Genomic DNA, 25,693 nt, shown 5'->3' with positions numbered 1-25,693 from the left:
CTTCATTCGCGACTGCCTGAAGTTCGATATACATTTTATGTATACTGAAAAAAAAGCCTCAACTTTAATGTCGACACAATGCGTAAACTACGCGTCTCTTCTTCCGAATGACTGCCTGAAAAATAAAACATGTATATTTTTAAAACGTTTCTAACGGGCAAATAAAATATCAGACTTATTGTTTCAACTTATTTATTAGAATGTATACGCATATGATTACACGTAAACCACATTTCCATGTTTCGTCTGATTTTCACGCCACGCCCCTGCCCTCATTGTGCGAGAAAAAATAGAGAGAGGGAGAGTACAACCTTTCTTTTTTTATCCGCATTAGAGCGAGGCCAGTCGCAGAAGATGTGCTGTAATGTCTTCTCGCTAACATAATTGTTATACGAGGTGTTGTCAGCCATTGTGATACGTAACTAAAACAGCCTTGTGAAATCAACTCTCAGTATATACGCCGAAGTATAGTTTCCTGATACTATGATACGCAAGATTGACTACGAGGCAAAAAAAAAAGGTATACTTTGATACGCTTGTCGAGTACGGAGAGTGAAAGAAAAAATTCAAGGCGAGTGGAGAAAAAGTATTTACGGATGTCTAGACACAACAACTGCAAACATTACGCACTAGGAATATTTTAACTAGGTCTGCTTAAACTCAAGTTTCTTTCTTTTGTTATTATTACGCATCACCTTCAAGTGCGATTCATCAAGTCTTCAAGTGCGATTTTATTACCTCCGAATACCATAGACACCCGCAGAAAACTCAGTGTTGGGCCTTGATTATTTTTGTACGTGTTGGCATTACTGCATGAAGAAACAGTCGTGAAATCGAAGGCTTCTGTGAGCTAAATCGTTTATTGAAAGGCTGGTGAAAACTACAGTTCAGAAAAACTACAAGCCTAAGCCCGGCAATCACAATAGTTTTGAGATTCTTTCTAAAGTATACTTGCTTGTGTGCACTTTCTTGATAATAAAAAATAAAAAAAAACATACCTTTATGAAAATTTAGGAACATATCAACCAATTTCATCCTTAATCGAAAAGTACTACTCTATAAATATTAGCTATGTCACTGCCTATAAGACGTGATGTGATCAATGCAGCAATAAAGACCACAGTGCTCGCACTGAGTTAGTCACCACATTAGTTGAATGCACAATAAGTTTCTCATAGGCTAAATTTATTTCTTGACAAATCACTTCAAGCTCAGCGACAATATAAGTTTGACAGTTAAAATTCTGTCATGTTAATAGCAGCCGTAAATAATTCTATTACTAATGCACTTGCATATAGCCTCCCACAAGACTTGGTTGCGGTCTCAATATATCTGAAACATTTTAATCAAGGAGGCATCTCTAACTTTGAAAGAAGAAAGAGCGCTGGAAAAGGATAGAGGCGAGAAGACACAAACACGGCACCAACCAAGCAAATTGAAAACGCTAATTCAGGCATATCTACTTGGTCGGCTCAGTTAAAAGTGTATCGCCGATTTTGGGTAGCAGTGAACCGATGAGTACGTATACTAAGCTTTTTAATGCAAAGTGGCGACAGTTTATGTTGCTGTGCGTCATTTTGTTGTGGTGCATTTGTTGGCATAAAATATTCATTGAGCATTCGTATGTATACATACTATCCGCCGAAGTCTGGGCTCTCCTATGGTGGTTTCCTGTCATACTAATTGCCATAATCGGCATTGGGGGAAAGGAGTGTATGGCAAATGTATTTAGAAAGTAGTGTAGCATTAACGTGTCATTGTTATCGCTCACGTGGCTCAATTCATTTCCTCCGCTGTCACGTGTGGTGAATTTCCGTGCACCACGATCTACGGAACGGAAGAATGCGCCACACACGATTTACCGTCAAAGCAGTCAAAATAGTGGTAGTCATTTTTTCGCGGTTGCCTTTTTTTATTCATGCTGACTCTTAAAACAATATTATCATGCACCAACTTGCACAATAAGCAGCACTGATCACTTACACTCACGTTATCAATGGCCTCAAACCCACCGTCGTGAAAGAGTTACGAGGAACAGGCTGAAACCATTCACCGAAAACCGCTTGCTCGTGATCTATCTTAGAATTCTCCAGGTATCATGGGGATCGATGGTATGCGAAACATGTAGGAAGAATGCAAGACTGTTTGTGATGGTTTTATCGAGGAATGTAATACAAAGTGACCCAAAAGATATGTAATCATTTAAGCACAGATATGTGCTGTACAGTTGCCCATGTGTTAAATAACGAGTAGTTTGCAGTTGAGTAACGAGGCCAAAATCGACATGGGCATTGCCGACAGCAGAAGTTGTGAGCTCATACGTAGTGCTTGTCGTTGTGAGGACCATGGCCTCTGCTAGCCCTGCATGAACCAATTTCAGTTCATGGCGCTTAAGTGTACAGATGACGTTAACCATACGTGACGCCGGTCTCGTACGAGCACACGATTGTTATATAAGATTGAATATCAACCACTGCAACTGCCTTTGAAGCTCACTGACATTACGTCTGCATAGGGTTCTCCTCCAACGCAGTTTCGGGACCTGACACGAATCTGTGGTGGAAAACTTGACTGCTACGTAGAGTGCTCAGCTTTGATTTCTGCCGCAACCTTGGTATTTATTTTTGAACTCGTCAAGCCAACGCTGCGAATGGTACACTTTTTATCGCTTACGTATCTAAATTACAACTGTGCGTTCTCGCGATTCCTAAAAAGATATCCATTGTAAATAACCTGCAGCTCATATCCCCATGCCATGGCTCACGGTAGCCGATTCTATGCCACACGTATCTAGAGGAAAAAATTGGTGATTAATGAGCCAGGATTTTTACATTATTTATCTTATGATAAGCGAAATATTTCCACGACACCCTTATTGCGCAACCACACTCTTCTTTGTAACATAGCTAGAGAAGCAACCACGACAGGGCGAAGGCATATAAGGCTAGATCGGTGAGCAGATCAAACGATATGGAGACCGAAACGCTCGTGCAACCTGCAGCTCACTACTGAATGCTTAGCATTTTATACTCCGAACCAACAATAACACAGCCGCATTCAGGGTAGTAGCGCGACAACATCACTGAAGGTTTGGGGGGGGGGGGGGATGTCTTTTGTGGCAGCCCCAACGACCACATAAAAAACTGACGACGGCTGATTTGGGCCGCGGCATGAGAAAAGGTGTAGCAGTGGCGTTGCTCAAAACGCACACAGACCAAGCCGTTTTCCCATGGGTTCTCTTTTTGCCGATGAGTTCGAGCTCTCAGTCAGCCTTTTTTCTTGTTATACTTATTCTCTGTTGTCACTTGTCAATAGGATTACAATAAATTGCAAAACCATCTGCAAGTTTTGTTCAGAACAAAAAAAATGCTTTGCCACCAAGAGATGGATGCTTTTATACTTTCATTTTTTGTGCACTAAACGAGTGACGGAAAAAAAAAACGCGCAGAGAAAGGGATATTATTTTGATACAAGTTCATCTGGTAAGCTCGTATCACGAAAAAATTGAAGCATGCACACCTTCCGAAAGTAATAAATCATAGAAATTTACGCTTTGACAACTTGTTTTGATATAGATCCAGTAGCTTACTTATATTGCCCTATGCTGGTTTGCTCTGCAGGTTAGCATGGTGGTTTTTGGCCAGAACAGCGTTGTCTTGCTGGGTTCATTTGCTTTCTTCTATACACCATGGCTAACACCTACTTACGTACTTGCGGGAATCACTCCAAGTAGGTATTTTTCTGTTTTGATGCGCACAGATTAATTAAAGTCTGAAGCAGTATGTATATGACAATACACAAAACTCTGTAGATATTGTCTAGCGCGGGGTAGCACGTAGCAGGCTGCAATGTCTGACTCAGACTTATTTAACCCATTTAGGCAGCAAGCTAGCTACTATCAGACAAACAAGTTGACAACGAGTAACGTTTTAAGTAATGTGTCAAGCAGCCAAAGAAAGTCTGAATGTAACCTACTATATGTCTGCGCAAACTGACTGTTCTATTGTTCTTTGAAAAATAACAGCCAAATGCTCTACTATATGCAGATCCACACCATAACGGGAACTTATCAGCGCTTTGAAATGTAAATAAGTGCTGTCATGATTCTTTGTTGAACAATGATGACACATCACTTTAATGGCAAATTTTTTTTTGTCCTGAAAGTTTTTTTCTATATCCAGGTAGACCCACGCCAAATGCTCGTCCAGCTGGCACTCCACAAATTAAAAGGCGTATGTATTTTCTTGTTCCCGTATTTACATTAAAAATACTACAGGAATCCGCGCGCACCACACGAAATAATTAAAACACAATATTAGAGTTCGGTTTCGAAGTATTTTTCTTCTCACTTTTTTCGATCTATTTTCCACTGCAATTTCCATTCAAACATTAAAATGAGAGCCTGCATTTCCAGAGCGGCAAGTTCCATAGCCTCCTCATGAGACGGCCGGCTATCTGGAGATGTTCCACACACCACCCTTGAAGTGAAACGGTTAATTTAGCGTTTCTATGTATGAGCACTGCACGTGGCACTCATATATATATATATATATAAATATATATATATATATATATATATATATATATATATATATATATATATATATATATATATATATATATATATATATATATATATATATATATATATTTGTGTGTGTGTGTGTGATGTTGTGCAAGGAGCGCTGATACAGAGACGCGTATCAATGGTTTAGTGCTATACCGACAAAGGAGCACATAACATGTCAATGCGGACAACGTCCGAAGGCTGCCATCTCTCCTTTAGTGAGTACAGCACTCCTCTGGCTTGGTCGCGCGCTGCGCGGCTCCCCAAACTGCAAATTGAAGGCCAACTGTTGAGTCTTGACCCGGCTCAGCTAGCTGCTGCAGGAAGTTGGTCACCACCCACCATAACCATACAATTTTAGCCTTGATATCAACAAAGGCTTTCATTCTTCAGCCCCACTTGCTGCATCACAGCATCACAGGAGTCTGTCGGGACCACGCTGCGTAGTGTACCCAAGTGTAAGGAAAATAGCCGGGGACAGTTTGAAGCATGTGCTGCAAGCAGAGCACCACTAGGTAAATTGATGATAGTACCTCTCTGTATTACAGGGCCTACTGCACTACAGTAAAGTGCCACGCATTGAAGTTCATGACATCTCTTTTGCCGAGCAACGTAAAAACCATAAAAATCTCCACTACAGCGGCGATCCATTTTAAAGACACTTAAAAAAGCTCTGAACAGACCATGCTTCTGGAATTGTGGCTCGTCCGGAACATTTGCTGTCTGACCATGTGCTTAACAGGGATGCAGTCTACTTTGCGACTACAACACTTTTGTGTCATGACGGAAACGCGAACCGAGATAGAAGGAGCTAAAGGGATCACATAAATAAGTGCTCTTTCTTCATGATGGTTACTTTGGTTCAGGGCCCCATTTGCCTGCCGCAATTATTGCGATGGAGCTTCCGCAACTGAAGTTTCCAAGAGGTGTGTGTTGGACCAATTAGTAGGTTTTTGCGAGAGTTGTAACACAAGCTAAGGATTAGGAAGCACTTGTCTTCGCATATTCTGTATTCTTCTTCTTCAGTTTTTTTGCCCTTACCACACGCATTTAACTCAGAGAAAAATCAATGCAGTGGTTTTCAAAACAACTAGACGTACCAAACTGTAGCTAGTGCAAGTTTAGCATCCAGGATTGTGTGACTCAAGAGTAAATATTTCCATCGAAAGTAAGAATCTAAGAACAATGTGTACAAATTCTGGTAATGATTAACATTTAAAACTTCGTGAGACTTAATAGCCTTCAATACTAAGGCCATGTGTAAAAATCAAACCTGAAGTGGCTTAGAGAGTCCCGAAACGTTAGTTTATATCCTATACGTTTCACAGTGGTTAAAAGTCCTGTATGCTGATAACTACAGGCCACATCCTCTACCGAGGAGCACGTCCATTTTTACAAACTAAATAGCCTACGTCACTAAAACTGCTTCGTATGGTCCTTCACTGTTGCAGCAGTCTGTTGCTATAAAATTAAACGAGCAAACTGTACAACGCACGTTTGCATACGGACTGAAACGCTGGCTGATCAGCTTTTATTAAAGTATCAAACCCATAGTATTGCAATAAAGCTCTTCGGCGAATTAATCTCTATGCTATTTCAGTGAAGAATGTACTATTTATTTAAATATTTTTCGTAAATCCTCATTATAGAAAGGTGTTACTGAATTTGCGAGTCCCATAAGAGCGCATGAAATTAACAATACTAACAACACCGAAACGAACACAAAAGATGGCACTATATAAAGCATTGATAGATTGGTTTGTGGGGTTTAACGTCCCAAAACCACCATATGATTATGAGAGACGCCGTAGTGGAGGGCCCCGGAAATTTCGACCACCTGGGGTTCTTCAACGCGCGCCAAATCTGATCACACGGGCCTACAACATTCCCGCCTCAATCAGAAATGCAGCCGCCGCCGCCAGGATTTGAACCCGCGACCTGCGGGTCATCAGCTGAGTACCTTTATAAAGCATCGACGTGCCTTTTTTTCAAGTTAATACTTAACAGTTTGTTATAGCACTAATTAATAACAAAAAGTTTAGGCCTAGGCCACTGATATCAAGGGGTATGAAGGAAGGCGTGCTTAATATAGTTGTAATATGAAAGCGCACCAATACGACAATTGGGTTTTTTCACAATGATTTAGGAACTGAGGGAGTTTTTTTATTTGGTGCTACTTTTGCAAAAAAAAAAACCATTCGAGATTTTCACCCTGTAGGTGAAGTAACGTAGAGGACACAGGCCAGGACCACAAGTGAAAGCAGTTTCTATTCCGAAACATTGAATCTTTGTCGCCTTCAGCCAAAGAAGAGCTGTGTACACGCGCCATGAACAAGCGCCCAGATGGAGCACGTCCTTCTCCTCAATCGTATGTTGACAAACGGCGCTTTCTTTTAATACTTGTACGAAACTGGTCATTTGAGAGTTGAACGTCTGGGTAGGACTGGGTCTCTCACAGCGCTTCCAGGCTGGTCAGTACCGCCTCTTCATCAATTTTCTCGCAGAGTTACCCAGTGGTTAGTTCATGTGACAGCGAACCTCCAGCGCCAATTTACATTTACCTCTATAATGTATGAGTCACTAAGGCTTTTTACGCTTGCCGCGCTTCCTGATGTCACACTCGGTCTATTTGTCATCACTTTTTTTCCCCTTTGGTATCAACAGTGAGCAGCCGAGCCTCTTTGGCAGCCGTTACAATACCCGGCAGCCATCTCTGTCCACAGCGGTTGTGCTGACGTGACCGAACTCGTCTTCCGGCAGGAAAGTCGCGGAAAGGTGGTGCCAGGCCCTTGCTACTGACTGTCTGTTTTGTGGCCTCTCGCTCCGGGAAATAATTACTTAGCCTGGTTTTTAGTTAAACACCCACCAACCTTTCTGCTGGTTTCCGGCAGAGGCAACACACCCCTTCGGCCCCGGCTTCACGTACACGGCACCCCTGGGCTGACCCACCCAGGGGAAAGCGGCAGTTGCCTTTCCTATCTCTCTCCGCAGGAAAGTTGCGCAAGCAGGTGTTTGGTGCGTAGCGACAACACGGACCCGAGTAAACGAGGGGGTTTCGACTCCCTCCCACGCCTAGCCGCGCGTGGCTTTGCCGTGTCTGAGGAAAAGGGGATCCTGGTGGTTGAGCGAACGCTGGGTGACTGGACCTTTAAGGCCCCCTGGCAGAGGCAACACACCCCATTGGCAACGGCTTCACGTAGACGGCGCCCCTGGACTGACCCAACCAGGGAAACTCGGCAGTCGCCTTTTCCTATTCCTTGCTCTCTCTCTACATTTTGGCCTTTGCCATCACTTTTTATCTTTCCTGTCTTCTTGTTTCTTCCTTTTACTTCCAATTTTCCTAACTTCGAGGGTTAACCCTCTGCAAATAGCCTACCTTGGTCTAGGCGCATTCGGTTATGGTGGCGTTGTACGGCTGGCGTCAGCAAGTTTTTAGTATTTACGAACTTGTAGCGTCCCCTCGTTGGACTCCATGGTGGGTGGTTGCCAACGCTGTTGAATAAAAATAAAACCGGCATGCATAAAGCATTCCCCTCACTTAGCAATCACACTGGCTTGAAGCAGGTACGCACCGATGACATAAACGTTTTTTCAACTGGCCAATAGAAACATTTCCTCACTTTCTTGTTATCATTTTCTTGTTATACACACATGAAGTTAAAGTCTGGAACATGGTTGGTAGGGTGGCAGGAAGACAAGTTCACACACTGCCACTAGTAAACACACAAAGGAAGAAACAAGCAGACAGGAAAGATAAAAAGTGATGGCAAGGGCCAAAATGTAGAGAGAAAGGAAGGAATAGGAAAAGGCGACTGATACCTTGGAAGATCAGGCGAACTTTCTTGGTGCACACTTCGAATGCGTATCCAGCTCGTCACACCATGCTGACGCTTTCCAAAAATATAGAACAAGAATCGAAAATAATGGATACGAGGCATATAACCAAGCATTCAGTTTAACTGAGCTCCAAACATATCTAAACTTCTGCAGTAATTACGCCCCAGGGTCTGTCCGCGTGGTGTATGAAATGTTGAAAAACCTACCAATCGAAACACAAGATAGCTTTGTTTGTACAAAACTATCTGGTTTTCTGGCGCTATCTCTACTTCCTGAAAAGAAGCTATTATTAGTCCCATTTTGAACAAGGACATTTCTTCAGTTTCGAGTTATAGGCCGATCGCACTTGCAAGCTGCTTGTGCAAAGTCTCCAAAAAATGATAAATTGCCGACTTGTACATTTCCTTGAAACAAACAGTTTACTCGACCCATTTTAGTTCAGGTTTCGAGAGGGTAGATCCACCACAGGCCACCTTGTTCGTATCGAGGCCCAGATCAGAGACGCTTTTGTATAAAACAATATTTTCTCTCTGTGTTCCTCGATATCGTAAATGTTTACGATACAACTTGGCGCTTTGGAATATTGAGAGACCTGTCCCGGCTTGGCGTGCGCGGAAAAATATTTAACATAATCGAAAGTTACTTGTCAGTTGGGAAATTCCGTGTCCGAGTGGGCAGCGTTCTTTCCCAAACATTTCTCCAAGAAACAGGAGTGCCGCAAGGTAGTGTACTTAGCTACACACTTTTTATTATCAAAATGAATTCTTTGCGCTTGTCTATCCTTCGAAATATATTTTACTCCACATATGTCGACGACGTTCAGTTCGGTTTCAAGCCGTGTAGTCTGGCCATGTGTGAGCAGCAGGTTCAGCTCTATCTGAACAGTCTTCAATTGGGCAGAAGAAAACGGGTTTCTTCTGAATGCACAGAAACGCACGTGTGTCTTATTGTTTAGGAAGAGAGACCTTCCCTCTGAACCTAATATTCTACTGTATGGGCAACGTCTTGCTGCTAATAATTACCATAAATTTTTAGGCCTAATATTAGACAATAAGCTAAGCTGCGTGCCACACATTAGGTATCTAAAAAAACATGTCCATAAAAGTAATGAACGTTCTAAAAGTGTTGTCTCGCACTACATGAGAAAGCGACTAGAAGTGTTTAATGAGTTTGTATAAAAGCCTCGTACGTACCCGCCTTGACTTTGGGGCAATATCATATCAGTCTGCGACACCTACTGCCCTTAAAATGCTTGATTCTGTTCATCGTCTGGGCATCCGCCTCTTTGCGGGTGCTTTTTGCACTAGCCTCGTGGAAGACCTGTGCGTCAAATAGAACGAATGGTCGCTCCACCTACAGAGAGGTTACATTCCTTTCAATTATTATCTTAATGTAAACGCAGACAAGAATCACCCATCACATTTCACAATAATGGCATGCAAAGCATTGCTGTGATTGAAAATTGGCCATTGCGGCACAAAACATAAACATCAGCATCATCACCTTTCTGCAGGTGATTTACTGTTCTTTACCAGCGTCATAAGGCAATGAATGAAGATTTTAGCAAGTCGACTTGCAGCCGTGACCTGCGATTGTCAGCTTGAGTCTGGCTTGAAGGAACATGAGCCACAGTGATTTGCAGACACCGTACAAAGAGTGGACAACGTTTTAGCATACCTTCGTGGTCCAGAGTAAGATACGAGAACAATGCTTGTGCAAGGCTCTGATCCCCGAATGACTTTCGTGCTATTAAAACATAAAATGACGCACTCTCACTGGCAATATACCATACTGACTCCAATAAACTAATCGATTGTTCACTGTCAGCTCATTGTTACGAGTGAACAAAGATCAGAAACACTGTATTCCCGCACCACAGTTCTCCTGGCCAGTCTAACGGAATCCTCGTCAATACTTAACGAAGCACCTAATCTTCAGCAGTGTTTTCTGTTAGCTTCTGGGCACGGAGAACCAACTCGTTTATTGCTTGCGCATGCAATACGTACTCTACCGAAGTTTTTTTTTTCCTGGGCTCTTCTCATTACCAGAGGTTAGCAGCTAAAAGTATTGGCGTTACTGCTCAGCTGACCCTTTCAGTATTCCAGTGCACCTTGATACCCTGAAAAGGGCAATGCCGAGCGTTCAATCCTTGCCGCTGCCATTTGTAGAATGAACTTTTCCTGGTGAAAAAGCCCTGTTATATCCATTGCTTGTGATCAGTGATGAGTGTGATCCAGTTGCCCAAACGTTAATCTCAAAACTTGCTCACAACAATAACTAATGCTAGCCCACACTTTCCCAACTTTTGTATGTGCTGTTATGAATGTTCTCGATTGAAAATCTTTCCGTCTATGGCACAAGACCACGCTGCACGCAAACCATACACCAAATTGTCACATTCAATCCGAAGTGGTTTATGAGGATTATAATGAAGAAAAAAATTTGCCTTCCACAGTATAGAACAGGGCAGGACCATGCGTAAAGAAAGGCTTTCATTCTGAGACTTCAGATCATCGTCATCTTGAGTTCACAAAGAGCTGTGTGTACGCGCCGAGCAATGCCATCCAGACGCAGTTTCGCAGTGAGCACAATAAATCAGTAGGGTTTATAACAGATGCCTCAGTTTCATTGAAACTGAACGTATCTATCGTATCATTTTCGCTACTTCAAGACAACGCGACATATATATTTTGTTTGAAAATCTCAGGGCGTTTCTCAATTCCCAAAGTCAATATGACATGCGTTTTCATTCAATGTACTTTTTCTAGTGCAACTGTAATAAGAATGATAAAATGGTACTGTGTGAGGCAGCAGAATGGTAGGAAACGGTAGTGTGCGTTAGAATGGCAGTAGGCGATGGATGATTGGTTAGCTGCCAGCTTGTACAAGATCACGTGCTACGTAACGTCAACAGGCCAACATGAGTGCCCCAAACTTGCCGCAATGGAAACATGCAGTGCTGACTGACGCTCCCACGTTTAAATGCACATACAGGGGCCACCAAGTGAATAGGGTAAAAGCTGCCTTAGTAGCTCAGCTCGTACAGCATCGAAGACATTATTTGAAAGTCGCAAGTTTGGCTCCCGCCCACAACAAGCCATCTTTTCGACCGCTTTTCTTTCATCCCAATTACAGTTTAATTACTGCAACTACCATTGTTTATGATTTTCCTGACATATTCGTCATTCAGTTCTCTACAATATTGCATCTATTTTACAGCATTTTTTTTCTTAGAAGGAAAGAGCATTAGCGTTGGTGCTGTGATTTATAATCAAAGATGTGAATAAGTCACTTGACCCTCTGAACACAGTGTCCAGTGCGATGTGTCCTCTATATAGTAAAATTGAATAAAGACAAGTTATTATTCAAAGGAAATGCTGAAGATTCGTAATGGTTTACACTGAATGTTCTGGGAAAAGGTCATGTGACGCATATAAGAAGATTACATGTACATATCCTGTCGCCAGAGAGGTTCGCTCGCTGCCATCCTAAATGTCAGAAAACTATGATGAAACCTCTAATTGTCTATATTTCTTCACTTAATGTACTGCAGGTAATCCAAGCGTTAACATGACTGCTGTATTCATTGATGCATTTCGTTCAAGTTATGGTAAGTTATCTTCAGTTTTTGAAAACATTTCTGATCTCAGAAAATATAAGTGCACAACTTCTAGCAGGGACAATTCTTGCTAAATTCTTGTGCTACTGCCGCACAATATATGCTAGAGATACACTTTTTACCCTATGCCAAAGTAATGTGATAAATTTTTCAAAAAATGTTGCATAATTGCAGTGTTTGCCTTGTTGGATTCCCAGAGAAGGCAGAAACGTAAGATGGAGACGGGAAATTACTTGGGCAAAAGAGATAAAGAAGTTGGTGGCTATAAGGTTGCAGCCGAAAGCGCAGGAGCAGGTTGGTTGGCGGAACATGGAAGAGGCCTTTTCCATGCAGTGTTCAGGCTGCTGCTGCTGCTGATGATGACATTGATGGCAGTACTTATGATGATTATTATATGTACTGGAACCAAGCCTCTTCTCATTACAGTGTGACGAATGAATAGACATCCTAAATAAAGTATTAGGAAAATACATGCCATACTATGAGCATATTTCTTTATCCGTGCACTGGTAACAAGAAAGCATTCGCATCATCACCTTTCAAGAATAATATTGCAGTCGTGCCTACTTTGTTGAACGTTTTAAATATACTACATGCTCATTTTGTAGAGTTACGTCTTATCTCGTTTTTGGGGCGCCAATGCAAGCTCTCGTGAATTGGCCAGGTCGTTTTTTTTGACGGTGGTGAACTTGCCTTACGAATCGAGCAGAATGAATTTGCGGGACGGACTCTTGTAAATACAAATATTACACTCGCAGGGTAAATACAGATGCGACAAAAGTACCGCAGGTAAATCTATATGACACTGACTACGTGGGTTTAAACAGTAGGTTTCTGCAATCTAAGCCATTATTGGCAGTTCTAGTGGAAGATGTTATGTGCTGTAAATTTGTCTCCTACAAAATAAAATGTTCATTTTCACCTGTTTTGGGCCAGTGACTACATTTCCTATTCCTTTGTGCGTAATCCATCATGATGATTGATCATCGGCTAACTGCCCTGTGCATGCGAGCCCCGCGCTCCCACATTTTCGGAATTGGCAGATCTGATTTCATCAAGAGATTATAAAATGTTCGAATCCGCAAAGGCAGTATCTTCGGTGGGTAAAGGCCTTTGCCATAACAGGCAAGATGGCTTTTAATCATGGTATCGTATAAAGAACTTTATTTGTTTCTTGTCGTCTTTGGTGGCACCTGTTTTCTAATTCGGCAAGGCTAATTATGGACCATATCAAGGCAACATATTAGAACAAACTTGCTAAGCCTATCGGTATGAAGTTACGTATTTTCGAAAAGTATCCTAATCATGAATATACTCTACCTCTTTAGCGTGCAATATGCCATAACTCGACATCGTCTTCCTCTTCGCCTTCTTATTCGCTCCCCGAACATGCATGCTCCACGTCCGTTTTCCTGCAGTGCCTATCGGGCCGGCGTGGGATGCAATAACTTGGACGGAGGAAAGAGCGAGTGCAGAGGGATTAAAAAGTAAATAAAGAGAAATGAAGTCACGAAAAAAAACGAAACAAACATAGAAAAAGAAATAGAAATATAAATAGAGAGAAACAAACACAAAACGAGATAAACGGAAAAAAATAAAGAGCATTGCAAGTTCACACTTGCTAAGAGCAGTCTTTTTTTTTTCGTCTACGAATATTATAGGTGAGACTCAATTTTCAGGGTACCCTGGTTCACCAATGGGACCACCTCGATCAGCGTCACGCATACCAGGACCACCACCAGCGCGGAGTATGTATATCGGCCGCGTGCGATATTGAAGAAAGTTTACACTATTCGATTCGAAATAAGTCATTGATATATTAACGTAATATTTTAACTTTATTGCTGATGATTCAATCGGCTGTCATTGGCTTACTTTATTATAAATTTTATTACACCTGCTATATTCTCAATAACCTACCAGTAACGTGTTCTCCTATAAAAAAACTAACAGTTACATATGCTTACAGCATTTCTGCCTCCATCTAATCATGAGCCGCTGCAGCCAGGATTCGATCCCGTGACCTCCAGGATCAGTAACACGAGTAGTGCACATACCAGGTACTGGCGTTCGGCTTCCGTTAGCCACATGCACTCTTGTAAACATAGCAGGTGTAAGGAACTTTTTAAGATGGGATCGAAGCGTTGAACTTATCACACGTAAAAGGGCACCAGTGACGATAAGCGCTGTAACGCCCAGGTCATCTACAGCTAGGCAAGTCATGTAACTTAAGTTTAAGACTAGTGGTCGCTAAAAAGTTTCGATTCCAAGTTGTCAGCGCAGTGCCACCTCTAGCAGCTGCACTTGTTAGTTTTACGGGAGGTGACCAGAGTGAGCCGGTAGCTGAGAGCGACGGCGCAGAGGGACACGTGATTGGTGACTCTTAGGCGACGGTGACTGGCTGGAGAAGTTCCTGTGGGCGACGATGTCCGCGTAGGTGAGTTTAATTTGAGAAAACGAGCGGTTTGGTGGGAGGCCCTGACGGCGGTCACCAAGGGAGTATGGTCGAGAACACTGTCTTCGATCTTAACAGCGGTCATTTGAAAAGCTTGGTTGGGACGACCATTTGTTGCGGTAATGGCGGGAAACGTGGCCAACTCAAGAACAAGGACAACGATTCAGTCAATTGTTTGTTGTGCGCTACTCAGATAGATTATGGTATTGGGGAACAGAAGAGAGTCCAGCAATTAGGGTGGCGTTGTGGTCAGCGTTATTAGCTGGAGTACCTATGGGCTCGGGCAAAAGGTGAGCGGATCGGGGAGGTAGCAAACCAATGTGGGCAAACGTCTGCATGACGACGGTTTAGAGTACTTAGATGGTTACTAAGTGGTATTGCCTTGGGGACTTACAAGTTGCGGGAGCCATGGCTTCCGGCTTTTGGCGAATAATTCTGATGATAATGGAATTAACCTTTGGGTATAGCGGCACACGGGCTTCACAAGAGGAAGTCGCAATGACGTACGAAAGATGGCTTAAGCACTAGATAATCCATCTGCTTTTAGCTCGTTCAAGCCACCGCCATTCGGTGATGATGGAGTCAACCATGGTACAGCACACATGAGGATGTTGAAGGCATCGTCAGCTGTGCCCTTCTACACATTGTTGACTTTGTGTGGCTCTGACATGTCTTTGCCGGACTTGTGGCACAGGACCTGTACGTCTTGATTATAGATGACGTAAGACTCGGTGGACGATTGAACAGGTGATTCGAGTTCCGGTCTGGATGTCATATGGTTAGCAAAAAACAGGCCAAATAAATCACAGAGCTTCGGTTTGAACACATCCGTCCGGTCAGTTCTTCCTCGTGGACAATGTACCACCCACGAGGCTCACCCCGAAAGTAGAAAATGATCTTTGCAAACGTAAGCGTCTCGTCCCACCAGTAGTGATTGCTCACGTGTTCAGACTAGGCGAGTCATCCGTCAACGTCTGTTTTGTTGGTTGTGCAAAAGGTGGCGGGGTCTAGAAGGTGCGAAAGTATCACAACGGACATAGTTGGTGGGGGCTGCGAAGACTGCGGACGGTCTTCAGGGACGGTGGCTGGATGACGGTGGCAACCGCTGTGGAAATCCAGAGCCGGGCTCTTTTAAGACCCGCAACCTTCACAAAAATGTTACCAGGATGTTTTATTTAGGTATAATCTATTGGTACCAGAGTGATATCACACTGTGCAGGGGTGCACAGAATGCAATTAAACAGGGTGACCCAGACTCAGCCCCACAACAACTTAGTCACCTTCTTCCACTTAGCGTCTCTTCATCAACTCTGCAAAAGTGGTATTTCCACACCTGTGAGAATATTGTGCTCGTTGAAAGAAAATTGGGTAAACCAACAATAAAAACTAAGGAATCCTAGAGCTTCGCTTTCAGGAGTTGAACGCCATAGCGAAAGTCTGTTTCTAGGGTGTATTTCAAACACTTTGTGCATCAAATCTTTGAGAATTTGCTACGCACCCACTATATGTGGCCTTAAGAACATAAGCGCAGTAAGGTGTGTGCCTTTTGTAGTGGGGTACTGGTTTGCAACCGGAGAGCAAATATGATAATCACATATTGTGACGCCCGTCGGCAATGTACGCTTGAACAACGCTATATTACTGCAATATTTCATGTTGGATTTGGAAGTATGTATACATGATGCCTGTGTTTGGGAAGCATGAAAACTACTTTCACTACATTCGAAGGCAGAGTAAGTGCTTTCACTGTTTACACAAGCAGAGTCGTGGCGGTGTTGTAAAACATCCGCTTGCTGTGGAAACGGCGTGGGCTCTATTTCCAGTCAAACCTAAACAACCCTGCTTGGGTCCTCACTCTGCTTTAGGTTTTCTTATCAGTTATTTTATTTGCATCGTTTTTGATTTTATGGTTACGTATCATATGATGATTTTTCACTCACAAGGACGCCGATGCCGACACCGCCGCCAGCGCAGACACTGAAATTTCCGCGAAATCAGCTGCTTAACGCTAGCGAGTTATTGTAGCAGAGCCATTCACTATAAAAAATGGTGCTGCATCAAAAAATTTGATGTCTTTCAATTACAGATTACGGCAAACGTCATCCTAGTATCGCGTTTCTAGTGCGAGCATGTGAAATAGTCACGGCTTGCCCATGCGTCCAAGCGGGAAGCTAGTAGGTGTAGGCCTGCTAAGCTAGATACCCTATCTTGGCGGATCGTATTGTATCTAAAAGCATATTTTCCATTAATTCCTCATGATCTTGTTAAGAAGCAGTGACTCTCTCACAGGACCTGCGCCTCCACCACCGAGGCCACGTCAGCGACCACAACATGCACGACCTCGTTTGAGTACGTATTTGGCTCGAATGCGAGAATGCTGATTGTGTATGCTTTTTTTGGTGTATTGACTTCCTGATAGTAGTGAGGGGTGACAAAATAACTCAATGTTTTCTAAATTGTCTAATATTTAGCTTAGCCACTGCTGAATCATATATGAGCGAAGTGTGTCTTAGTTGAAATGCAAATTAGTAATCTATCAAAAATATATTTAGTAAATAAAGACGAAAAAGAGATTTTGATCGGAATGCTTTCTATTCAATAAATTCTCAAAAAAAGTCTATGAATTGTTACTTAAACTGCTTGTAGTTACGCTTACGAAAAATCCGCACTAAAGCAACACAGCCGTCAAAATAAGGACCTTTGTTTACGTTTGTTTAACATATATTACGTTAACAACCAATAGTGACTTTTATCTGTTAGTAGCCTTCTTAGCGCATTGTTTTAACCAGTTTTCGAAAAATGCAATATCAAGGGGCATCAATAAATCAAGCGCAATGATGTGATATAAGTGCACACAGGGTGTCACTGCAGCCGATGTTTGGAGAAGCAGACTTGTCTTCCAGTTGCAGCGTGCCAAACGAGAAGTCCGCTTGTCAAAATGTCAGCGCCAGGGACACCTCTGATAAAACATTTTTTAATTCTACACGCTTCCATGTTGCCCTGAACGACTCGCTGTTTAGTGTAATTAGCACCTTGAAGCACCTGTTTCAGGGTAGCCATTTGTGTTTTTTTTTCGGCCTAGCCTGTACACCCAACGATAGGGAAAGTTTATGAATTACATTTTTCTAAGTGTTCTAGCGACTGTGATCGCGGAAGCCCTGTTCAGGCAGCCTATTTTAATTTGAAGAATCTTTTGAGGAACATTTAGGTAATTTTTCGAGCGCGGAGGAACACCGTCGTGAGGCTGTGCGAGATAGGTTTCTATGTGAGAACAACCAGGAGAAATCCTAGAAACGTGAAGTACGAAAAGAGCCACATTATGATTCTACATCGTATATTCAATGTCAATTCATAACAGTTGCAAAAGTTTCAAAGTGGCCGAATACTTATTGGCACAGCCAACATCGCTGAATGTATGGTTCGGAAACTGGGGGCATGAAGAATATTAACTAAAAACAAAAGTTGAGTGAAATAGTTCGGTGGTTTTCGTTTTAAGCTTCATGAAGTAAGCTGTCAAAATACTTTGTGGTTTATGGGGCATTCAGGTAAATAGCTGACTGCGTGTTTCGTTTCTTTAGTGAACCAAAAGAGTTTGGGAGCGCATACAGGCAGTATAATTGTGCGGGCTACTCTGGGATTGTGCTGCTTTTCTTTAGTCTGGCGTATTTTGGGGCCAACAAAGCGCCGTTAATTATTAAGCATTGATATCACACGTTACTTGTTATTTATCGCATACGTGTAAAACCAAACAAGTCCGATGAAGATGAACATAACCGTTTTTGTGACTACAGAGTGACCTGGCAGCAGGCCGTCGCCCTTCAAGAAAAACGCTGGACGGTGAACGAGGAAGCCCTGGACCCTCCAAAAGATTGCCTCACGGTTACTCGCTCACTTAACTGGTTTTCCTTTATTTTGCTACCTAAATTTTCAAATTATAGTGCTTGTGAGAGATTGCACATTATATTTTTTATCGCGGAGTATTTCTCGGTATATTGCAACTACACTATTTGATAAATAAAGCAAATTTCGTTCCCGAATCTTATCTGAAACACTGCTGTGAATTCTGCTTTTCTCTCATATGACTTTAAGAAAGCTGTAAAAAAGTTATACAAGATATCTCGTTGCTAGCCAAAGCAAGTAAAAGACCAGCATTTAAAGAGTGAGTATTATCATCATTTAGCCTGAATGCGTTACGTAGCTACCACCTACGCTTGTGAGTGGATGGTTAATCTTTATTTTTATTTTTTGCAGTTCTTACCATAGATACACGGCGATGGTGAAAGATGGACGTCAATGAAAACTTTGCTGCCAGTTTATATACACCTTCGTGAATCCTCGTCTTTATTTAGGCTCCTATTCCACGAGCGTCCATTCAAGACAGGCTCCCATTCCAGAAGCTAACGACTGTTTTTCTTGCAAGCCTTACTCTTATGGCTGTCGTTTACGATTATATCCTGCAGCACTACCAATACAAAAATCATCGTATTGCTAGTCTGTTTTCTCATTTATCAGATACATAAGAAATGGCGGCAGAACGGCGTTATAGCCTTGCTAATCTAAACAAAAGTAGACACCTACGAAAATTATAGGTCCAGGTGCTCACCATTGCCGAGCAGAAGAATATCTATAGCAAAAGGAATGTGACAAGCCGTGACGAACAACAAAGAGTGCTTCACTAAGATGGCGGAGACTCCAATTGAAATAGCGCTCGCTTAGTTCTTGTTGTCCCGCAATCTTCGTTGAAAGACCCACCGTGAATATTCAGTAGAAACATTTCTTATTACTTATTACTTAGAAGATTCACCCCGCCATTTCTAGTCAAGTGCCTCAATATTGTACTGTAGCGTAGCGCTAGTGGCGGCCGGCCGGCTAGAGAAAAAGGTGATGGGCGACGGTGGCTTGTGGCGCGTGAAGCCTCGAATGTTCGTTTTACTTCTTGCTTGATGAACGCCATGGCCGCTGCTCTACTTCTGCAGCTCGCTTCCTCCTGTACGTCTCGTCTGTTCATTTAAGCTGCGACGTAAGCATGCCTATGTCGGACGCCGTCCCGTCGCCTACAATTGGTGATCATGGAGACACGGACAAGCGACCGGCACTGCACAACTGCTCCCGTGCTCCGCTGCCATGTTCCAGCCTGCGCAAGCTTGGCAGCCGGAATTTGACCTGCCACTGCCACCATGTCGGACCTCTCGCCTAGAGTCTTGGTTCGAGGAATTTGCAGCGGCTTTTGATCACAACGGCATCTATATTCAAGAGTTTATGTACGAGGTATTGGAATACCACCCTCAAGGTGCCCTCATACGCCCATTTACATACTTCTCCTGGAGCCCTCGCCCCTGCAATGACTTGCGTGATGCCATGCTCAAAATTTACGGCCTCAAGCGTGCTGCTCCTCCCACAAACGACACAATGGCATCTTGCTCATTACCTTCTAGGCCGTTTCCCGCACCACAGCCAGTTCAGATCATTCCTCTACCGATAGCAACTGTCGCACAGGTAACCATGACCAACCTTCCGCGTCAATCGACCACTCATTCGAGAGACCCACGACCCCGGAGCTCACGAATCCTGCTTGTGATGTGCCGGTTTTTCCAGCAAAGGCGTTGCCACTTCTCTCCGTCGCAGATTCGACACCGGCCGCTGCCCCGTACGCCGTAGTATTTGCTGCAGAGACCTGGTTCACTGCACTGTCTGCCCCGGCCGTTTCGACGACCTCAGCCGGGCCTGACACCTGTCGAGGCCAACGACACATATCACACTATGGACCCTGAGCCTGCTGGGACGCTTCACGCCATTTCATTCCCCAGCACACCGGTGCCTGCTGCTCAAATCCTTGTGAACTGCCAGCACCTACTAACATAATCCTTGATGTATCCCGCAGACGTTCAAGCCGGCTAGGGAAAAAGATGACGGGCGCTGGTGGCTCGTGGCACGCGGAGCCTCGAATGTTCGTTCTGCTTCTCGCTGGCTGAATGCCATGGCCGCTGCTCAACTTCGGGAGCTCGCTTTCTCCTGTATGTCTCGTCTGCTTGTTTAACCTGCCGCGACGGCACGACTACGTCGGACGCCGTCCCGTCGCCTACAGTACCTACAGCAGTGCATTTAGAGTTCGTGTTTGAATACCGTCGGAACAGTGGCAGTCTTGTCCTCAAGTTATTATGCATGGCCCCGGAATACCAGGTTGGTTCACCGTTGTTTGTAGAATTTGTCGGAACGTATGGTTTCAAAATAGTAGTAATTGCCGTAGTCATAATGTGGTGGCAGGTCGGCGCTGATGCGATACAGGCCCTCCACGTCAGGTTTCTTTCGACTGGACTTGTTAGGGACGCTGCTTTAAAATTCCTGATGTCAAAGACTCCTCCGTTCCAAATAGCAGTGATTGCCGTAGTCATAGCGTGATGGCAGGTCGGCACTGATGCGATACAGGCCCTGCACGTCAGATTTCTTTCGTCTGGACTTGTCAGTGACGCTGCTGTAAAATTCCTGAAGTGAAAGACTCCTCCGTTCGAGTCGGTCAGAAGGATCGTCAAGTTTTTCAGGCGACACGAGGTGTGTTAGTCTTTCACAACTCCTAAGGTCCTATTTGTTGGGGAATGGTTTGCTTGCGTATCAGATGTATTGGTCGTTGACCATACCTGATAACCCACCTGCTTCATCACTCTTCTGTACAAGGACGGCACCGAGTCTTAAGCTGCTTGCGCCGGCGTATATTTTCATAAAGAGTTCTTTATGACAATGCGCAAGTATCGAATGTGTCTGCAGACATCGTTATCATATTTGCTGGAATCGCATGTGTTTTAGGTGCACATTAAAAATCCAAGTTTGTAAAATATTTTGGAAACTTCTACTACGGCCCTTCCAAACATGATATCAAAGTTTTCAGACTCAATATTCTGACTTTTATTTATAATAATACCCAACGCTTGCTTTTGCAGTCAACAGAACCTCTGATGTAAAGCTGTCTCCTGTGATTCACTGAAGCCTAAATTACGTTAATTGCATGTTCTTAACCCGATTATTATACGCTACAGTATGTTGGTGTCATGAATAGAGGCAGCTGTGGGCGTATTCATGGGGAAACTCTTTATGTGGCTGCACTTTTGGACGTTAAATGGGATCTCAGGCTACAGCAAGAGATGTGATCTGTATTCTCATATCGCGAAACGGAGCCTCCACGTGGATCAATTGATAAGTGGTGAAGCGTGCTGGCCTTTCTACTGCACATATATCAACTAAAATACCAGTATTATCGCTAGCTCGCACGTATGTCCCAGAAGGAAGTGTGCACGTTTAGCACGTAATCTCATCGAAAGGTTTTCAGAATATCAGTATAGTTCTCAGTAATTGAGGCGCGTTTCCCACAGTGCAGTAGTTAAATTGCTTCGCGAAGACAGCATAAAATAGAAAGAAGCACGTGTTGCAGTAACTCAAGTTGCTTAAAGACTTTCAACATGTACTCCACTGCCATCTCATAAAACCTTTTTTAAGTAAAAGTACAGTAGACGACAGGAAATTTTAGCCCTGGCACCTGGAATGCAAAATACCATGTCACATTTATTATCATCTCTCTGACGTGTAAAAGAATAGCGTCCTAGTGAACACTACCAGTACTGTTCCTCTCCTTCAACTGTGCTAATTTTGTGCAACCCAAATATGTGTTCACGACTTCTCATTTTTACTAAGGGTAACATACCAGTGCAATATAATGTTGAGTTCTCCACAACTAACACCAAGGATTACTAGAATACTGATGCATATCCCATCATATAAAAATTTAAGAACTATCCTTACAACAGCTATCTCTTCTAGAGAGCGTGTAACTGTCATACCAATTAAACTTTTCTAATAGATAGCTGTTTGCCCTGTAACTTGTGGGATTTTATGTTTTAGGTACTCTGCACTTCTCGGATACTCTGCACTCCTCCTAATGATGGTATTGGCACCCTTTGTCGCTCACACAATATTTAACATCCTCCACACACCACAATGGCACCTGACGACACAGAAAACTCAACGCTCACATGAATTCTGACAACAAAACTTTCGTCAGTATCTCTGAGTGTTCCACGTAAGTCCTGTCGTAAAGTGTCATCCGAGACACCTCCTGCGCTTGATTTTCCTGCGGTGTTTTCGGCGCTTGTGCTACATTCGTGCTATTAAGTGCGTCGACATCGATTCCCTTCTGTTGTCACTGAGCAGGTTTCCTTGTTATCTAAATTACCATTGAAGGTGCTTCCAGAAAAATATTGTGCAGCTCTTTCTGAGGCAACTTTTGCTTCGCTTTTTTTTCTGGCTCCATTTACTTTGCATTTGCGTCACCTCCGTTCTCGTCTAATTCTTTCTTTTTGACGTTGTGACCATGTCTCGGCATTTCGCGGCTTCGCGGTAATCAGCAGTGCCGTACATATTTCCTTCAATTTTGATTTGTGCACCTTTCCCATTAAGCAGAAGCTTGGTGCAGTACAAGAGGCTTGCTTTTTTGTCACCACGAACTTTCCTTTTTCTTTTCATTTCTTTTCGCTCTATAAAGTGGCCATGATTTTTCTCGGTCGTGCACTTTAACGCACGGCAGTGAGGGTTTTGTAACGTCTGAGTTTGCCAGCCTTCGCTTGGACGCATTATTATTATCTCGTGAATGAGCTTTTAGATCTACGAAGTCTTCTTCATTCTCAATCATCAGAAGGCTTGCCACCTCAAACACTGCGGCTGTTGTTGATTTCTTGTCAATAACTTTATGGGTGAAGGAAGGTGATAAGATCTCTAACGGCGTGGAACAGGCCTTCTCTGTAGTTTAAGTTATAGCTCATGTGCTGCCATTTTGGCCCTCTATTTGTCCTGGGGTACACTCATTCAAGTTCTGTGGGACAAGATAGCCGTTGAAGACCTAATTGTTAGATTGCGCAGCATTGTCGGAGAGATTACTTTCTTTTGGGCTTCTGTTCTCATACGTTGTTGTGTTAGGTCTAGGTGCGTCTGCCGAGCAGTTAATGTATCGGCGATCTTATGTTCTGCTCTGACCCTTGCTAGAACAATCTTGTGCTCGTAAACGTCAGCTTCCTCCATCTCTGCTTCCAAGTGATTGATGCCAACTGCATCCTATACTTTCTTGTCGATTCTTTTGAGTTACTCATACTGCTCAATCAAAGCTTGGTGGATACGTCGTAGCTCACAGATTGGTGGGCAATCCGATTGCCGAAGATGTTCGACATCTGCGATGAACTGCGTCACGGCCTTGCGTGTTCAAGTCCGCCTTTCGTGGAGGGCCTCCAGGATTTGGTACAGTGTCTGAAACGTGAGAAGTCACTGGCCGACCGTGTGACGAGGTGAAGTCGGAGTCAACACGACATCTATCGCAGAAGGTTCGCACAACGAATATCCGTCACTTGACGGGCTGTCGTTCTTCATGATCTTGTGCATATCGGGCCGTCGTCTTGAAGGTCATGTCAGTAATAAGCCAGAGAAGACGTGAGGGCTACCGTCTCACGAGCCCCCAGGCGATGCCTGTACTCATGTCAGTTCATGGGTGCTACTAGTGGTCTCAGTTGCTACTGGAGTCGTGCTTCGATGTCTCAGCGGTGGTTAGGCCTCGCATAACAGCTTTACCCGCGGCGGCTTCACTAATGTCCTCGAGGCTACGACGGCGGTGAAAGTCCATTCCATCTCACCTTCGATAGTCCTGCCTCCCAGTTTTCACGGCACCAAAATGTAGAGAAAAGGAATCAGCCACAGTGCCAATGGCTAAGCCCACCTGTCTACCTCTTCTTTATTCCGATTGCCCTGCACTGCTTCTAATGATGATAGTGGCACTCTTTGTCCTTCACACAATATGTAACACCCTTGATGACCAGTGGTTACCCAGTCTACACACTACATGCCCGGACTATGTCCTTTTTCCCTTTCTAAATTAAGCTATGATATTCTCTTCCTCATCTTCTGTTAAAGGCGGAGTATGCATTGCTCTTTGTATATTGTTTTTAGTACATTATAGCTGAATGCATTGTTGCTCGCGCAGCCTTGCTCAGTTATACAGCTATATCCATACTCCCGTGTTTCAATAGACTGTGGTTCTCTAAGGGGGCAATGCCATCACACCGTTTTCAAACCATTTTTCACAGGTGAAAAAATGGTTTTTTCTCGCACATCTCTGTTCAGTTATTCCGGAAGGTCTGCACTCCCATGTTTGACCAAAAGACAGTTTTGTCACGAGGTGATCTCGTAACACACATTAAGCATGGAGAAAGAAAATAGTAGTTTTCTCGCACAGCCCTGTTCAGCTAATCCGGGATGGATGTTCTCCCGTGTTTTCAACAATAAAATACCGGCAAAGCTTTCAAATAATTAGAAAATAGCAATGCCGCCGTTATAACCGCCTGTGATTGTGCGAGCAGTTTCTAGGCCACTCGACTTCTAGGCCACTCTGTATGTATATTTTTGCAGTCACAGAAACTAGTAACTAAGCCTGTCCATAAAACCCTTCAATGACAAAAGCTGACACATAACAGAGAAACGCGTGCCATATAAATATACATATGGTAGAACAATGCATTCATGCTCTGTGATTGAAGAGTCACTTATCGTAGCTGCAAGGAGGCGGCTATTGTAGGTTATAAAGTGGTCGTGGCCATGTTGGTGTTGGACTAGGACGGCTCTGGTGCGGCAGCTTCAAAGCTTCGTTGCGTTTTGTCTTCACCAAATATATTACGTGAACAACGATACGCCTGTTCAATGAGGTTGTAGACAGTCTACATTTAAAGCAGTGGTTGCAGCGCTGAACATATGAGCTCAGAGCGCGAGTGGCCTTTCTCTTCGGACACGCACGCGCGTGTTACCAGATATTGGCAACGTACAAGTAGCAATGGTCTTAAGTATAGAAGAAAGAAAGACTTCATTAGAAAACAAATATTTATGCCAGATTCTATATATCACTGGCAGACTACACTGTATAGTAATGGGCAAGGAGCTAAAATATTCAGGGAGAAATAGAAAATAATACTAATAACAGTGACCAAAAGAACCCGATAAAAATATTTTCAGTTAGCACATCAGTTAAATCAATCGTTTTTTTTTTGACAAAATATTCTTTCTTTAGAGCCTTCCGACAAAGAAAATATTGTATAGAGAATGGAGTGATTACAGTATGACCCAACGCTGTTTAAAAGGTCCTTAGCTTCCTAGGTAACTATTTGAGTGGGCGTCAAAATACATGACACCATCT

At 43.3% G+C, this 25,693-nt stretch overlaps 1 protein-coding gene across 2 annotated transcripts; it reads left to right on the top strand.

The window, feature by feature from the left end:
- Positions 1-1,325: 1,325 nt before the first annotated feature.
- On the top strand, positions 1,326-18,520 carry LOC142768601 (uncharacterized). Of its 2 annotated transcripts, XM_075870617.1 has the most exons (7): positions 1,326-1,518; positions 3,621-3,733; positions 4,186-4,232; positions 11,958-12,014; positions 13,703-13,771; positions 16,768-16,827; positions 18,270-18,520. In XM_075870617.1, the coding sequence occupies exons 2-7, from the start codon at positions 3,627-3,629 to the stop codon at positions 18,272-18,274; spliced, it is 345 nt and encodes a 114-aa protein (XP_075726732.1). In that variant the 5' UTR covers positions 1,326-1,518; positions 3,621-3,626; the 3' UTR covers positions 18,275-18,520. The 2 variants fall into 2 exon arrangements, with proteins under 2 accessions (XP_075726732.1, XP_075726731.1); XM_075870616.1 differs by lacking the exons at positions 13,703-13,771; positions 16,768-16,827; positions 18,270-18,520 and adding an exon at positions 12,198-12,454.
- The last annotated feature ends 7,173 nt before the right edge of the window (positions 18,521-25,693 follow it).

Source organism: Rhipicephalus microplus, chromosome 8, assembly GCF_043290135.1.
Source record: "Rhipicephalus microplus isolate Deutch F79 chromosome 8, USDA_Rmic, whole genome shotgun sequence".
NCBI classification, from domain to species: Eukaryota; Metazoa; Arthropoda; class Arachnida; order Ixodida; family Ixodidae; genus Rhipicephalus; species Rhipicephalus microplus.
Note: the sequence above shows the minus strand (reverse complement) of the source record. Positions and strands in the feature narration are given on the sequence as shown.

Bases quoted from the DNA above. Each gene is read 5' to 3' on its own strand.
- LOC142768601 (XM_075870616.1), top strand. From the start codon at position 3,627: ATGGTGGTTTTTGGCCAGAACAGCGTTGTCTTGCTGGGTTCATTTGCT. The intron at 3,734-4,185 runs GTATTTTTCTGT...ATATCCAGGTAG, and splicing joins GCGGGAATCACTCCAAGTAG to ACCCACGCCAAATGCTCGTC. The intron at 4,233-11,957 runs GTATGTATTTTC...AATGTACTGCAG, and splicing joins CACTCCACAAATTAAAAGGC to GTAATCCAAGCGTTAACATG.